Genomic DNA, 15,555 nt, shown 5'->3' on the forward strand with positions numbered 1-15,555 from the left:
TCATGTATATCTTCACCTGAAATGAAAAGAAAAGAATGAAATAAACATTAGAATTATAGATTCTAATTTTTAATATAAATTTAGTGTGTTTCCTTCATTAAATATCAAGAGTCGACCTAAAATTTGACATCTCCATAAAATTGTATTCGTCTGGATTTGCTTGCCAATGAGAGTATTGGTGGGATATAGGCAAAGTAAGGCCAGATTTGAATTTTTTCACAGAGTTGTAGAGAAATATACAAGTACTGTACTTCACTCTTTGTGTTAATAAACAAAACGGAATATTGGGTAAAATAGAATTGAGTAATGTATTAAATATTGTATTTCAACTTTGAAAAAGAAAGGCAAGATTTCAAGACAATCTGCTTTAACAGCTGTACATTGTCACCAAATCTAATATTATCTTCTCAAGCTAAAATCTTTGGGAAGTTGCAAGTTCATATCCCATTGCTAACTTTTTTTTAATGGTTTTCGCCTGTTTTTCCACGCAAATACTAGTACAGTGTTGTATGTCCAGAAAGTACATTTTCTGGGGCCCAATCTGGAACTTATGCTGAAAAATGAGAAATTGTTAAGAACATACAGCAGTGACGCTTTGCATTGACAACACATGAGATAGGCCACATTAGATTAGATCAGTGGCGTACGGTGACCATTTAGATATTCGAAGCACTGAATATATAATTTTTAAATAAACAATTGTAAATCAAGGAGCAGGCTTGCCTTGATAAAAACACCGCACGCCACTGCTTTGTGGCATTTTAGTCTCTCATGGACTCAGCAAAAATGACTCTCGACACTTTCGGAGAGTCTAATTGTCCTGGGAATTATGCAAAATTCGAAATTTCTCGTTATTTTGTACTAGTTTTTGCGTGAAAAAAACTTTATTTTATGATGACATAACATGTAATTTAATAGCCGGCCCCCATGGCCAAGTGTTTGTGAGTGTCCATTCATCATATCATCACTCATCCTCATCTTCGCAAAAAACCGCATTTAGCTCAGCACTACCAGCTAGCCAGTCACATTAGTTCTGGTGTTGGCCGTCCCGTTTTTAATTCTCTCATTTTTTTCTGAGAAAGAACGGGCAGAAAATGGCTTGGACAAATGCTCTTTTTTATAGTACACATTGTTCTATATTACTAGATACTACTTGGTACCTTCACACACTTTCATACACATTCGGCAAACCAAACCCGTAAACTGAGAAAAACCTAAAACAATATGAGTTGAAACACTCCGATACACTCTCTGTCTCTGTATAGAGTAAACCAACTCCCTGTCTGATGCTAGCTTCATTTGTACCAGAAATTCACGCACACGGCTCGTGATCTTGAGGTGTACGTGCAACTGTCTGTTACTGCTGAACCGATGTGAGAGGGAGATCGCTTTGGTCTCTCAGTGCAGGCCTGCAGGGGCTGGTATTTGTTCAATGTGTAGCGAAGAAATGGAAGGGTTTTATCTAGATATTATTGAATAATCTTGTGATTATAATGACATAATATATTGTTACGTTATTGCATTCCGAAGCAATGCTTCGGCAGCTTACATTGTATGCACACCACTGGATTAGATGGATGAGAATATGTCACCATGGAAGTCTATTTCTGAGTTGCCAACCTCAAATGTCTAATCTAATCTAATTGAGTTGATGCCATGAATCCATCTCAAAGTGTTGCATCCTTGTGTCAGTAACACATTATAAGTGAGGGCCTCCTCAATAGCATTGTCACTTTGTAATTAGGGATCACAGGTTCGATTCCTGGTGGAGGCATGTAATGGTTTGGATCCCACTTTAAACTGTAGGCCAGTCCTGATTAACCTATCTGTGCTTATGTTGACTTAAAACACACTTTGACATTACAAATGACTTTATGTGTGTTATCAATTCATGCAGTTTGTTTTTATTAGTACAGCATGACACTTGCATAATTATTGCATTAATGTCAATGTTGACCTTAATTAGTATGTGGCTTATTTGTATCTTCTCATTCAAGTGAGATTTTTGCATTGAACCAGAGGAAAATGTCATACATTTACTGTAGTTTCCAGGTTTAAGATTTGAAACTTGGCAGATTAAAATAATATATAAATGATATGAGCTTTAAAATATTATTCCAATTGTTACGTTAATCCAAGCTTCCCTACAACAGGAATGGGACCTATTCATTGGCACTCTGTCGGTATCACCCGATATCAGGGTTACTGTAATTTCTACTGATCTGATATTCTATAAATACCCTGTAATTTAGGGCAATGCTCTTGCAATTCTGTTATATTTTTAGTGAATATAAAGGTATAATTTCACCTGGTTTTGCAATGTAAATGTTTGCATACACTGTCCAACCACAAATGTCAAGTCTAGCTCGAGAGCATGAACTTACATGTGATAGCGGAAGTAGAAGTAGATAGAAACATGTGTGAAATAACATTATAGATTTCAGATCAGTATGCTTTGGGTTGTCTAAGTTTATTATCGCACACTTCGTTTGTGATTGCATTTACAACTCTCAGCTCCCCTCTTAATTCATTTCTGAACCTGATTGTCTTATCTGTTACACCCCTATTTTGTCATCTCATGCACACTTGTTTGCAACTGGACTGTACACTTTCTTTTATGACAACAAAACCTGTATCAGTCACCCGGTTTTGTACACATTAATTAAGGAGGCGAATGAACCATTCAAGGTCTTCATGATATTTTATCTCAACACTGTATACCAGTACTTCATTGTTACGTGCAGGAACTTTCATGTTGATCCATCCCTATGAACTTAATGATAAAATAGTTCCTGTTTGCTTTATGTTCCAATGTCATCAATGAATCAACAATACTATTCATTCTTATTTCTCATTATGGACAACACCTCAACTTCAGTTGCTCAGTAATCGCTTTAAAATTCCTAAATTCCATTCATTGTTTTTTTCTTGTAACAATTGCTTTTGGCATTTCCAGCATTGTTAAATTATTCAAAATATGCTAGTGTCTTTACTAAGAACTGTGCTATTTCTTTACAACTTGATGAAGCAAAGCCTTGAACATTCAAATGTTAATCAAATACCTGCAACGAATTTCAATAAAATAGCTTACAATCATGTTGAATGTATTACTGAAAAATTAATTTTTTTTGTTACGTTACTAGCTTCAAGAAGACCACTGAAAATGACCACACTGTCAAAACAACATACATATATAACAGTGATTTGTTTTATTTTCCATAATAACAGTGGTATATTCTGAAATTTGGACCTGTTTACCACAATATTGTATTTATTGCACATATATATTTTATACTAATTACAAACAAATAGATCACCAATGCAAGCATACAAGTAAAACTAAAACAGAAGTCCAAACAACTTCATATTTTCCAGCAATTTCATGAAAAAATTTGTTTGTCATTGGTGTACCAGGTAAAATGGGAGAATACTAACTAACTCTTTAGCCTTCTTAAACCTGAAGGTTTGTGGCTGCAGCAACACAAGCCTTCCATCTGTCCCTATCCTGGGCAGGATCAATCCAGTCTTTTTCATCCTTACCTAACGAAGCTCTGCCATCTGGACCTCTGGCCAGTATAATCCTCGTAGGGCTATGTTTGTGTTGTTCTGTGTTTTGTCCTTGTGTGTGTCGAGTGCCCCTTTACAGCCTCAGCTTTTAACCCAAGTAAGAATATTTTAGTCCCTCCAAATTACAGTTATGTTATATTAGTTATATTTTAATTATGGTAAGGAGCTTGACACCTTATACTGTGATGGGTGCAAAATAGCCTAAGTGCTGACACACCCAAAATTTCAAATTCAGTCAATCAATTTTGCATCCTTACCGATTTCTGTCTCAATGTTATCCCTTCACCTTCGTCTTGATCTTCCAACAGGTCTCTTACCATCAGGTTTCCCAACAAGAATCTTGTGAATGCTTCTTTCCTCTCTCATTCTTCTTGATGGGAGAATACACTACCGCATAATAAGTGACTTACAAAATACCGAAATTGTGCAGAATGTTTATCTTGGGTGTCTTAAAATATATATATATATATATATATATATATATATAATATAAAATGCACAGCATTTGTGAGGTGAAATGTTACATATGGATCAGAAATGGTTTCTTGGCAGAGGTGGTACCCGGTTCGTATCCCAGTCTGGGCATGAGGGTTCTTTGTGTCCCTTCATCATCATCACTTCCATCATATCATCACTCATCAAAAGTAGCTGAATGTGAAGTAAAATAAACCAAGTCAATCAAAACCTTTGTAAATGCTTTATATGCAGTGTAGAAAGGGGAGAATGGGGTTTACAACTCCTCCTACCCACCTTGAAAATGAATGTCAAAATAAAATTATGTACTTCACACACACATGAAATTCTGGTTAATTTTGATGTCACACCGACACCTTTCCATTTAAAAAAAAAAAAATGAAGTTGATTCCAAAATGGTGTCCATCTTGGTAGCATGACCTGTATGATATTACCCCTTACCCACATCAAGTTTTGCGACATTGGATTGGTTTGTATCGGTTTGTCTGTCTTTTATAGGGGTGGTTCCAAACTAATGGCACACACCACAAAATAACCAATTACGCGAGAATGATTCGAGTTACGATAAAACAGCTCACAATCATGTTTATTGTTAAATTCCAGCTCATTTTGATATGTAACATGACCACCTTTTCATTTAAGAAAATAACATTAACTTCAAGATGGCGGCCGTCTTGGTAGGATCGCCTGGATAGTTTTATACCTCACCCACGTGATGTTTTGCAACATTAGATTTGTTTGCATCAGCTTACAAATGTATGTAAATATTTTAAATATATGTTTAGCATGAAAAATCAAAACTAACTAACTCACTAGCCTTCTTAAACCCGAAGGTTTATGGCTGCAGCAACACAAGCCTTCCATCTCTCCCTATCCTGGGCAAGAACAATCCAATATTTTCCATCCTTACCGATTTCCTTTATGTCCATCTCAATGTTATCCCTCCATCTTCGTCTTAGCCTTCCTAACCAAGTTATGCAGTTACTTTTCTGTAATAGCCATAAATATAATCATTGTTACTCTGTTGACAGTTGTAATCAAGTAAGAAAAGTCTTGGTAATGTGCAATATCAGTGTTTTTAATACAATTGTATTTTGTAAATTAGCATAAATTTTACACACAAGCCATCAAAACCTCACAACTTTTTTTTTCATAATATGTTAGAATGTACTTAGATATTAGTGAAATGCACAAACACATAAGTTGAAAGGACCACCTTTGAGCAAAATATTAATTAATGCAATTTGATGTTTTTTACAGTAAGAAACATGTTTTCTTTATGCAAAATCTTTTTCTGCAATAATGGGAAAAATATGCAAGTCTTTGGGCATTTTTTATTCGATTCTGCATATGTTTGATTGGCTTACAGAAAACATTTTGTGCTACAAAGGTTGCATGCTGAAATATAATTATTCTATTAATGCACTACAATCCTGTAACGAAGAACCAGGAGCAACATGTATTAGCAAATTCTGAAAACTTTGACCTCCTGTAACTGTAAAAGCATAAGGCCCAGAGAACAAAAAAAATAATACAGTTTCTTATCTAGGTCAAAGCTATAAGTGTACAAAATTTCTTCGAAATCCATGTCTGTGGGTGACATGACCTGTTCCTTGGAAAACATGAATGGTTCATTCGCTCCATTAATTAATGTTTGAAACTGATTGATTGGAATTGATTTTACCTTTGAGAAACAAACTTTTGTTTGATGTACATGTATGTAATTGTATATTATAAATAAATAACAATAAAGAAAGGAAAAGAAAGTGGGGGAACTGATAAATTTGGAACAAAAGACGTCCTGGTTTATCTAAAGGCACCAGGACATAAGCACATACCCTCGAATGTACGCGGGTGGAGGCGGGCCTGCTTTGGGGGTTCCCCTCTTAAAAAAACAAAAAGAAACCTGTGTATTTAAACATTTACTTTGCAAAATGCATGTGATAGGTTCGTGTGAGGGACGTGGGTATGCAGTTTGAAATGCAACTAAGTGTTCTCAGTATTCCTATGGCGTCTCTTCCCTTTCTAAATCCAAACTGTTCTTCCTCTATCTGTCAGTTCATTTTATAGTATAGGCATCTATTTCAAATTCTTAAAAGAACTTTTGCTGATTGTGATATCAAACTGATTGTCCTGTACTCACAACATTTCTTGACGTTACTTCTCTTCTTTATAGGTACTGAGATTGTTTCCACGAAATCTTCTGGTCATACACCTTTTTCATAGATTTCATTGCATAAGAGTAGCATTTATTTCTTTCCTTCACCAAGATTTTTTATGAGTTTACAGTAATTTGGTCTCTTCCTGTTGCTTTTCCGTTCTTCATTTCTTTGAGTGCCAATTCAAATTCTTCCATCATGATGGATAGCCCTTTTTTTGTCCTCTGATACGTCATCTTCTTTTTCTATGTATAGAGTATCTGGTCAATAGATCATGAGTGTTGTGCTGTAAATAATTGATTAGTTGTAGTTTTGATGGAAATTTCTTTTTTTCCCTGGTTTAGGTATGTTTCCTTACGTGTGCTTGGCAACTCTACCATTATTTTGTCATGCTGATTGGCCAAAAAGAGTGATAAAACATTTGTCATTCCTTCCATCATGTGTTCTTCCATCGATCGATAGACCTCAACAGAGTGATGTGTGCTTGTATCGGCTGTCTTCGAAGTGTTGTAAGTAAATAGAAGCATGAAAGTATGAAATATATATCTTAAAAAGTACCTATAGTTGTAGGTTTTTTATATATTTTTATTATTTTAATAATGAAAATAGTTTAGAATCTGGCATAATGTTAGGTAGAGAAAATACCAACCTGCATTTCATTAGTAATTTTTTCCTTCACCCATATATTTTTTAATGTCATTTTTTAAATAAATGGTGTTTTAAACAAAGTGGGAAAGTCACTGCTATGTTCTATCCATTAATACTTGTATGTGTTCTTGCATATAAAATATGTCAAATATAATTCTGCAAGTTCATGTGGAGTGTCTTTGGAAATGAATTTAGGTGTGGTTAATTTCCAGATTTATAGTATAAAGAAATTCAAAAACTATTATGCATCAAGTCTTGCCTGTGATCAGTTTCTTAAGCTGTTACAACAGATATGAAAAATACAGTGTTTCAAAAGTTATTCCACCCTAAATTTGGTCACTAGTGCTTGGATTTAGGTTTTTAACCTATTTTTTCCTTGCAGGTAAATAAGAAATAACAAGTTATGTCAGCATTTCATTGAAAAGTGCAACAAGTGTCTAAAATAACCTATTTTGCTTGTTAGAGCCTATTTTAGGTTTATGTGCCTAAATTTAACCTTTTTTTAGGTTTTTATATTTTTTTTAGGTTTTACAGGATTTTTATAGCTCACAGAAGTATTTAATCAGTTTGGTAACGAAACAATTCAATGACTGGTATGTTTGAAACATGTTCTCTGTCGATTTGCCTCCTTGCAAGTCTATATTTTTCAAAGCTCTGAACAAATCAAAATGTCTGACACCACTGTTACCTGTACACAATGGTGGTGATTAGAGGGGGGAGTTTCCCCCTATTTTTTGCCCCCGCACTAAGGACTCTTAGACTCTGGTCTACAAAGATAATGTAAACTGTCCTTGTCCACCCTCTCCCCCCTTTCTAGTTTTGGCACCCAATCGCCTCTACTGCCTACACAGTCCAAAGTGCAAACTTCTCATCCCTGTGGTCTTGCTCACTTTCTCTTCACTTTGGTCCTTTTGTGGCACTCAAGCCTTGCAAAGTAACGTTTCAGCATTCAAATTTGCACCACTGACTATGTTTCTGTTCAAATATAATTTTCAGCACATAAAATTTGGATTGGTTTCACTGTGGTTAACAAGAAAAAAGATTCAGGGTGGTCACTAGGGCCATGATAAAATTCAAGTACAATTCCCAATTTTCAAGGCAAACATTCCAAAAATTCAAGTGTACAAGCTGATGTTTTCTCTTATTCGAACCTTACATATTACTGACTCTCACCACCCCCCCCCCCACATCCCCCCACACAAATATATTAAAAATATAAATGGTCTGTGTGATTCCAATGTACCCAAAAATTTACCTAATCAACGTATTTTATCTTATTTTGCAATAATCTTCCGTCTGTCAGATTGTTCTGGAGAAGACATTAACAAAGGAAACAGAGATTGAGTAAATTTTGTTTGATTTTTCATACAGCTTTCTTTTTCCTCCTCGATAAAAATAAAATTAAAAGCTAAACTGAGAGAAACTTGCCTCAGGGCATTTATAAGTATGTATAAATTTGATGGGATTTGGATTAATAAAAGTTGCAATTTTTCACGTCTACGGAGGAAAAAATTGAAATAGAGAAAATGTCTGTGTGTACATTTTTTCATGTTTTACCAAAATTCACGCATAATTCCTGGAGCCAATCATTCATGAATTCCAAATGATATTGTTGCACAGCAAATAAAATGCATAATTCATTTTTCATATCAACAAGTAACTTTTGCTAACAGCACAAGCATAGTTTTACAATAATTTGTGGATAGTTTTGAAAATGATGTAAAGAAATGACAATTTGGTTAGAAAATTAATATTTGGTTGTCATATATATCTATTAACATTTCTTATGAGTCTTGTGAAATTTTGTTATTAACGGATGTATCTAATCAGTAGTTTTCAGGAATTTTCTACCATTTTATGCATTTTGGAACCTAATTTAAGATTTTTAGAATCTATTTTAGGATTTTGAGAGCCTATTTTAGAAACCTAAAAGTACATTTTTAGAACCTAACAATCCGAGGTCTGCTTATAACATGAAATCTGTAAGATGTGTTTAGACTGGGCTTTTTATTTTATGAACCCTTGTACCTTGAGGAGGGAGAAAAGAATATTTTCAGTGACATTTTACTCCATGCAGGAAATTCAAGAAATTAATTAATACCTCTAGTCAGAGTGAATTTATTTTCCCTGATCATAATTCCGATAATTGTGACCGATGTGTAGGGTTGCATGCTTGTGGTGAATCAGGGTGTCTAACAGTCAAGAAAGTCACGAAAAGTAAAGAAATTAAGAAGTAGGTCAAGAAGTCCAGAAATTATACTAGTGGTAAAAGATTTTTTCTATTACAGTGACTGATGAATTTAGTTTATTTTACTTCACTGTTCTGCTCATTTGGCTAATTGCAAAGATTAGGATGAATGGTAAGATATGGTGGATGAAGGGACAATCCCAAATATATAGGGATGACAACACAAGCCCCACATAAGATTAAACTGACTGTGAGTCTAGATGCAAGAGCCTTGCTAGTCTGCACAATGCAGTCCAGGATGCATTAATAGATTAAGCTTCAGTTTTCATCTTAATTGACCTTTTGGTAGGGGTTTTTCATTAAATAAATATTTATTTTCTTAATTGCTGATTTCCAACTTTACCTAACTAGGGGTTGAATAAAGGTTATGAAAATGAAAGGTCAAGAAAAAGTCATTAAAATATCAAGAATTTTGGATTTGTTACTTTGGTAGACACCCTGTGAATAAAAGATCAAAATTTTGATACATAAACTGAGCACATTTTGGGATTAGAATCAACATATAACATTTCAGTGTTAAAATGGCGAATAAAAATCTAAATTTGATTTGAAAACTATACTTGGTACACAAAAATATTTCCATTGTAATAATGCATTCATAATCTGCACATATGTGAAATGCAAGGATGGAAAAGCCCTAACCCTTGAAGGATGGGCCTGACACGGGTGTCACAGCAGGTATTTCTCTTCAGGATGGCTTGTGACATCAGTGTCACAAGCAGCTTTTTCTCGTATGTTACTTTTCTAACATACTGTAACTTGGATAATGATTGGAGATACATGTTTTGAGTTCTGTATGAGTTTAGAGGTATGTAATTAACAATTAGTAAAGTTTAATTTCAATTTTACTATTTGGGGCAGGGGGGGGGGGGAGGCGGTGTTTGAAAAATTGATTTTTTAAATTTTTTTTTCTTTTTTATTTATTTTAATTGGTTTCACTTTTTTCTCAATTTTGGTGTTTCAAAACACACTTTTGGCAATAGAAGTACGACCTTCCAACATTCCTGGTGCCAAAAGCACGGATGAGGGTGGCAGGAGGAGGAAGGGGGAGGCAGCAGGGAAATAAAGTCAAAAGCCTCCAGTCTCTAACAAAGGGTTAGAAAACAGCCGACTGCTCTTTGCTGTTTCACAAAACTGCACCATAGAATTACAAAGGAAGTATTGTTGAATGATTTGCCTTGTTTCTGTCGGTCATGCTATTTTTAGCCCCTTGCATCATGTTTTTCCTTAGGTAAGTTGCCGCAAAGGGTATGAGAGACAAAGGAAGCGAGTTGGACGAATTGAAATTATTAGACTTTGAACTTTTGTTCAGTGTGTGTGTTCGCCAGCTTGTGGCATGTGACCAGCAGCTAGCTGTGGCATTGAAGCTTTTTTCTCCTCCAACAAGAGTAAAGGGTGTATAAGATGGTGGGTATCTTTTGGAGATTCATGTTCTGGCGTAGCCTGCGTGGAGATCTGACGAATTTCAAATTTCGTATAAAAAAATAGTTACTTTCCCTTTTTTTAACTGATTCCGGAAAAAAAATTCCATCAGGATTAGGGCTGAGCCGATACCCTCACCGATACCCACCAATACCGATACTGATACTTTTAATTTAAAATAAAAAAGGATAATTATATATATATGTGTGTGTGTGTGCGCATGTGTGTATGTAATTTTCATTATTATTACATTTTATACGTATGAATTTCTGACGAGGGACGATGAATAAATTAACCCACGAAACGATGCTCTCTTCCAATGACGCATCTTTTTTTTTTAGATAAGTGACAATCGATCAGATGTTTCAAATATGTGAGAAATATTAAGTGCAGCTAAGAGCGAGGCATTCGTTGTCGTCGTCCCCCTCTCCCCCAATGAAAATGAGATCATGCCTCTTCAGCCTCCTCTAAAAGTAAGGGATCACTCTTCCCAAACTAACATTAAATCATCCGTGAATACAAGAATAATTAGCGATTTACCAGCCCTGGACACGACATCTAAAACTAACAGTAAAGCTGTAATGTGAAACCAATCTTGTCTCCTTTTTGTCCTTTATCAAAAAGAATAAAAATTAGTAAACAAAATTTAAGGAGAGAATGATAACTTACCAGTCTCTTGCTTCTATATCAGTCGATCAACTTCAGTACAGTGATATTCTGACATGACTTTGCTTTCGATATAATATACTATCGGAAAATGATTTCTAAAAAAAATAAATGCAAAGTTCTATCGCTTGGCATGGAAGGAAATCCAAACACATCACTACACTTTCCAGAAAGTAAGTGCCATCACAAAAAATAAATGCAAAGTTCTATCGCTTGGCATGGAAGGAAATCCAAACACATCACTACACTTTCCAGAAAGTAAGTGCCATCAACTGTCGTTCAAAGAAAATTATTCCCTTGTTGCGTTCCCTGTGCCGCCAAAACACGCCTGTTGAAACCCAGTTATCCAGGTCTGGACAAACAAAAGTCTAAAGTTGGAAAGTAAAAGGGGGTTTAGCCCAGGTATTTGAATTTCCAGGAGTATGCTATGTACTATGTCTGAGACACGTCCACCCCTCATGTGGGCGATAACTGTTTTGACTGCGGGAGGTCTCTAAAGGAGAGATGTCCACAATACACCAGGTGCGTCGTTAGCTACCGGTACCTAATTGGGATTATCGTTATATGAGACCGCATCTGTAGGAACAAAGCTTGGTAGACTTCAAAGGAACTTCTATGGGGATAATTTCAAGTTACCCTTGATTTTCAAGATACTTGACCGGGAGTCTTATCTGTGTAAGGATCTTTGTGTCACATACTTGCTGTTCACGGAAACTTGAGTACAGGTTCACTTAAAAAATGCACAACTATTTTCTTTATCAAAACCAAAGGTAAGTTGGGAAAATCTGAACGAACTTTTGAAAGGGAACTTATTTTCGTTTTAGCCTCGCTCCTATCGACTCAAAAACAATGTTATCGGCCAATATCGGTGCAAAAATATCAACCGATACTTACAGATACCGATACATCAGTATAGGCTCAGCCCTAATCAGGATTATAGCTCAAAGTATACTGAACAAAACAAAGTATCATTTGTACCTCTAACGTTCTTAGTTCAGGAAATATAAAATTTCATTTAGAAGCATGCAGAATTTCAAATTTCCCGCTGAAAACACGCTCGGCGTTAGTGCATTAAAAAAATGTTTTCTCCGAAAGTATTAGCAAATAGTGCGTAATTTTTTCTACATCAATGGCAAACATACCAGGCATTATGTGGGTACCTTTTGGAGATTCACATCCTGGCATAGCCTGCATGGGGGTCCAACGAATTTCAAATTTCGTGCAAAAAATATTTACTTTCCCTTTTTTCTTCTTCTTCTAACTGATTATGGAAAATTTACTTTTTTCCCATCAGGATTATAACCCAAAGTATACTGAACAAATTGAGGTATCATATGTACCTCTAACGTTCTTAGTCCCGGAAATATAAAATTTCATTTAGAAGCATGCAGAATTTCAAATTTCCCACTGAAAACACACTCGGCGTTAGTGCAAATACCTGCAAAATCAGCCTAACGGTTAAGATTATGTTGCTTCATAGTGACTGACAGTATCATACTTGATGCAGAAAAATATATATTTAAAAGGAATGCTGAATAGGGAGCTCTAGAAACATCTCCAAGTTCAGTGACAGAAATAAACAATCCTGTGTTTTTCTGAGAAGAATAAAATATTTTATTTCTCGTGAATAAAGTTATATCAATGAATGTATTTTGTTGCTTCCTGCCAATGTTACTTCTTAAGATAGAGAAGTGAAATTCGGCTTGAAGGTAGCTTATGGGAATTAGAGCATGGCAAATCAACATGATTCCGGAAGCTGGTGGACGCCATATTGAAAAATGTTACTTCTTAAGATAGAGAAGTGAAATTCGGCTTGAAGGTAGCTTATGGGAATTAGAGCATGGCAAATCAACGTGATTCCGGAAAACCGGAAGTTGGTGGACGCCATATTGAAAAATGTTACTTCTTAAGATAGAGAAGTGAAATTCGGCTTGAAGGTAGTGATGGGCACCATCGACTAATTTCCACCATCGACTAATTAGTCGTTAGTCGAAACAAAATATCGACTAATTAGTCGAAAAAATTAGTCGACTACTTTTTCGACTAATATTAGTCGAATTAGTCGTTCGACTAATATTAGTCGAATTAGTCGTTTGACTAATATTAGTCGAATTAGTCGTTCGACTAATATTAGTCGAAAAAGTAGTCGACTAATTTTTTCGACTAATTAGTCGTTCGACTAATATTAGTCGAATTAGTCGTTTGACTAATATTAGTCGAATTAGTCGAATTAGTCTTTCGACTAATATTAGTCGAATTAGTCTTTCGACTAATATTAGTCGAATCAGTCGTTAACGACAAATATTAGTCAAAGTGGAACTATATATTTTTCTTATTATTTTCAAATTCCTCCACTCTTGTGCTGAGCTGAGCCAGGCTAAATTGGACTGTTTATAAACGAATGTTTATATACACACACACACACACACACACACACACACACACACACACACACACACACACACACACACACACACACACACACACACACACACACACACACACACACACACACACACACACACACACACACACACACACACACACACACACACACACACACACACACACACACACACACACACACACACACACACACACACACACACACACACACACACACACACACACACACACACACACACACACACACACACACACACACACACACACACACACACACACACACACACACACACACACACACACACACACACACACACACACACACACACACACACACACACACACACACACACACACACACACACACACACACACACACACACACACACACACACACACACACACACACACACACACACACGCGCGCGCGCGCGCGTACGTGTGTGTGTGTGTAGGCGCATAGAGAATAGACCCGGGATCTCTTCATTACAAGGTCACGCATGAGAAGATTGAGAACATTCTCTGTGGCCCGAAACGTTGAGTTGTGTACTCACGATGTCAGTCACCATCAAGGTTCCGGCTTCAAATAAAGACGTAAAGAAGACATAGGCAGGCCCATAGACGGGAATTATCATGTGTCTTGGGTGGGGGGGGGGGGACAAATCCTAATTGGAACAAAGAAAAGATGCGAAATGTTGTTTGTTTGGAGTGTCAGATGTGACCGATAACTTTACTATAGTAGTATTACAGTTAGACATACAATTATAGAGATGCTACATTAAAATCTAAAGTAACGGAACAAATCAATCTCACTGATAGATACCTCGCATACGTCGTACAGCTTCATGTTTGATGTTTACATATATTCTTAGAAGTATTCTAATAGTATTCTAATAGTACTGTATTCCTTAACAGTGTTTTCAAATTTCCTTTAATCAACAGTGGAGGCGAGTTCTTGCTCCCATACTATCCAACACATATTGGTCGAAATTTTTAAAGGGGTGTGACCATTATGTGAAGCTTTTAAAAATATAGTTCTGATCAGTTAAAAATTATTTATTACGATGTAAACTGCCTTTGGTGCAATATTAGGATGAATGAAATTCTAGCGAATAAGTTGAAATTGAATAGTCTAAAACGACAAACATAATTTATTTGTGACAGTAAGCCTTTTTTCGGTATGAAACAAAAAAGTAAGACATTAGTTGTTATTGATTTGTGCATTATAGTCGAAATATTACACCTGAGAAAATTTACCAGAGTATTGCGAAACTGTGTCGAAAGATCATGCGCCGCTATAATTGGTTTCGTTCTCTAACGCACCAATGCGACGATTACGAGATGAGAGATTATAAACCATTTTTTTGACTGAAAAAGCAGGGTGCGACGGTTAGTTAGAAGAAACTCGGGACAGGGATTAAAAAGATTTGACTGTCCCAAAAAATGTGGATGTCTGGTAGACTTGCATCAATTGTTATAAAACTACCTGGGTACAATTACCAAATATGGCAGACTGGAGCCTGCCTCTCTCCGCGAACAACCCATTCATTTATGCAAGGACGAAATAAAATTAATTCGTCAATTAGTTTGATAGGTTTTATATAGCATCACATTAAAACATTTCATAATTCGAAGGGGTAAATGCCCTCATCGCCCCTTGATTACGCGGATCTACATGGCTTTCTTTGTGAGTTTCGATTCACTAATTTCTTAATCGTCACTCATCATCGTCGTCGTGTTTACTCAAAAGTGGTAGAAAAGCGACTCTAAATAAAAATTCGAATACTATAAGAGGCTTCAATACACCCTTCTCAAGTAATGAGTTGCTGTTTTAAGTCCACTTTATGCACACTAAGGCTAATCGGGACTGAACCTACAGTTTAAAGTGGGATCTGAGCCACTTGTGCCTCCACCGGGTATCGAACCCGGGACCTCTTGATTACAAGGCAATGACGCTACCACTGC

General features: G+C 36.0%; 1 protein-coding gene across 1 annotated transcript in view; it reads left to right on the plus strand.

Annotated features, from left to right (window-relative positions):
* The window catches only part of GC (gamma-glutamyl carboxylase), a 105,036-nt gene that overhangs the window by 36,812 nt on the left and 52,669 nt on the right, over positions 1–15,555 (plus strand). The window contains exon 7 of the mRNA XM_083111634.1: positions 6,545–6,709. Within this exon, the coding sequence (XP_082967760.1) occupies positions 6,545–6,709 (165 nt within the window). The remainder of the gene's footprint in view (positions 1–6,544; positions 6,710–15,555) is intronic.

This window comes from Lepisma saccharinum, chromosome 1, assembly GCF_977018435.1.
Source record: "Lepisma saccharinum chromosome 1, izLepSacc3.1, whole genome shotgun sequence".
Taxonomy (NCBI): domain Eukaryota; kingdom Metazoa; phylum Arthropoda; class Insecta; order Zygentoma; family Lepismatidae; genus Lepisma; species Lepisma saccharinum.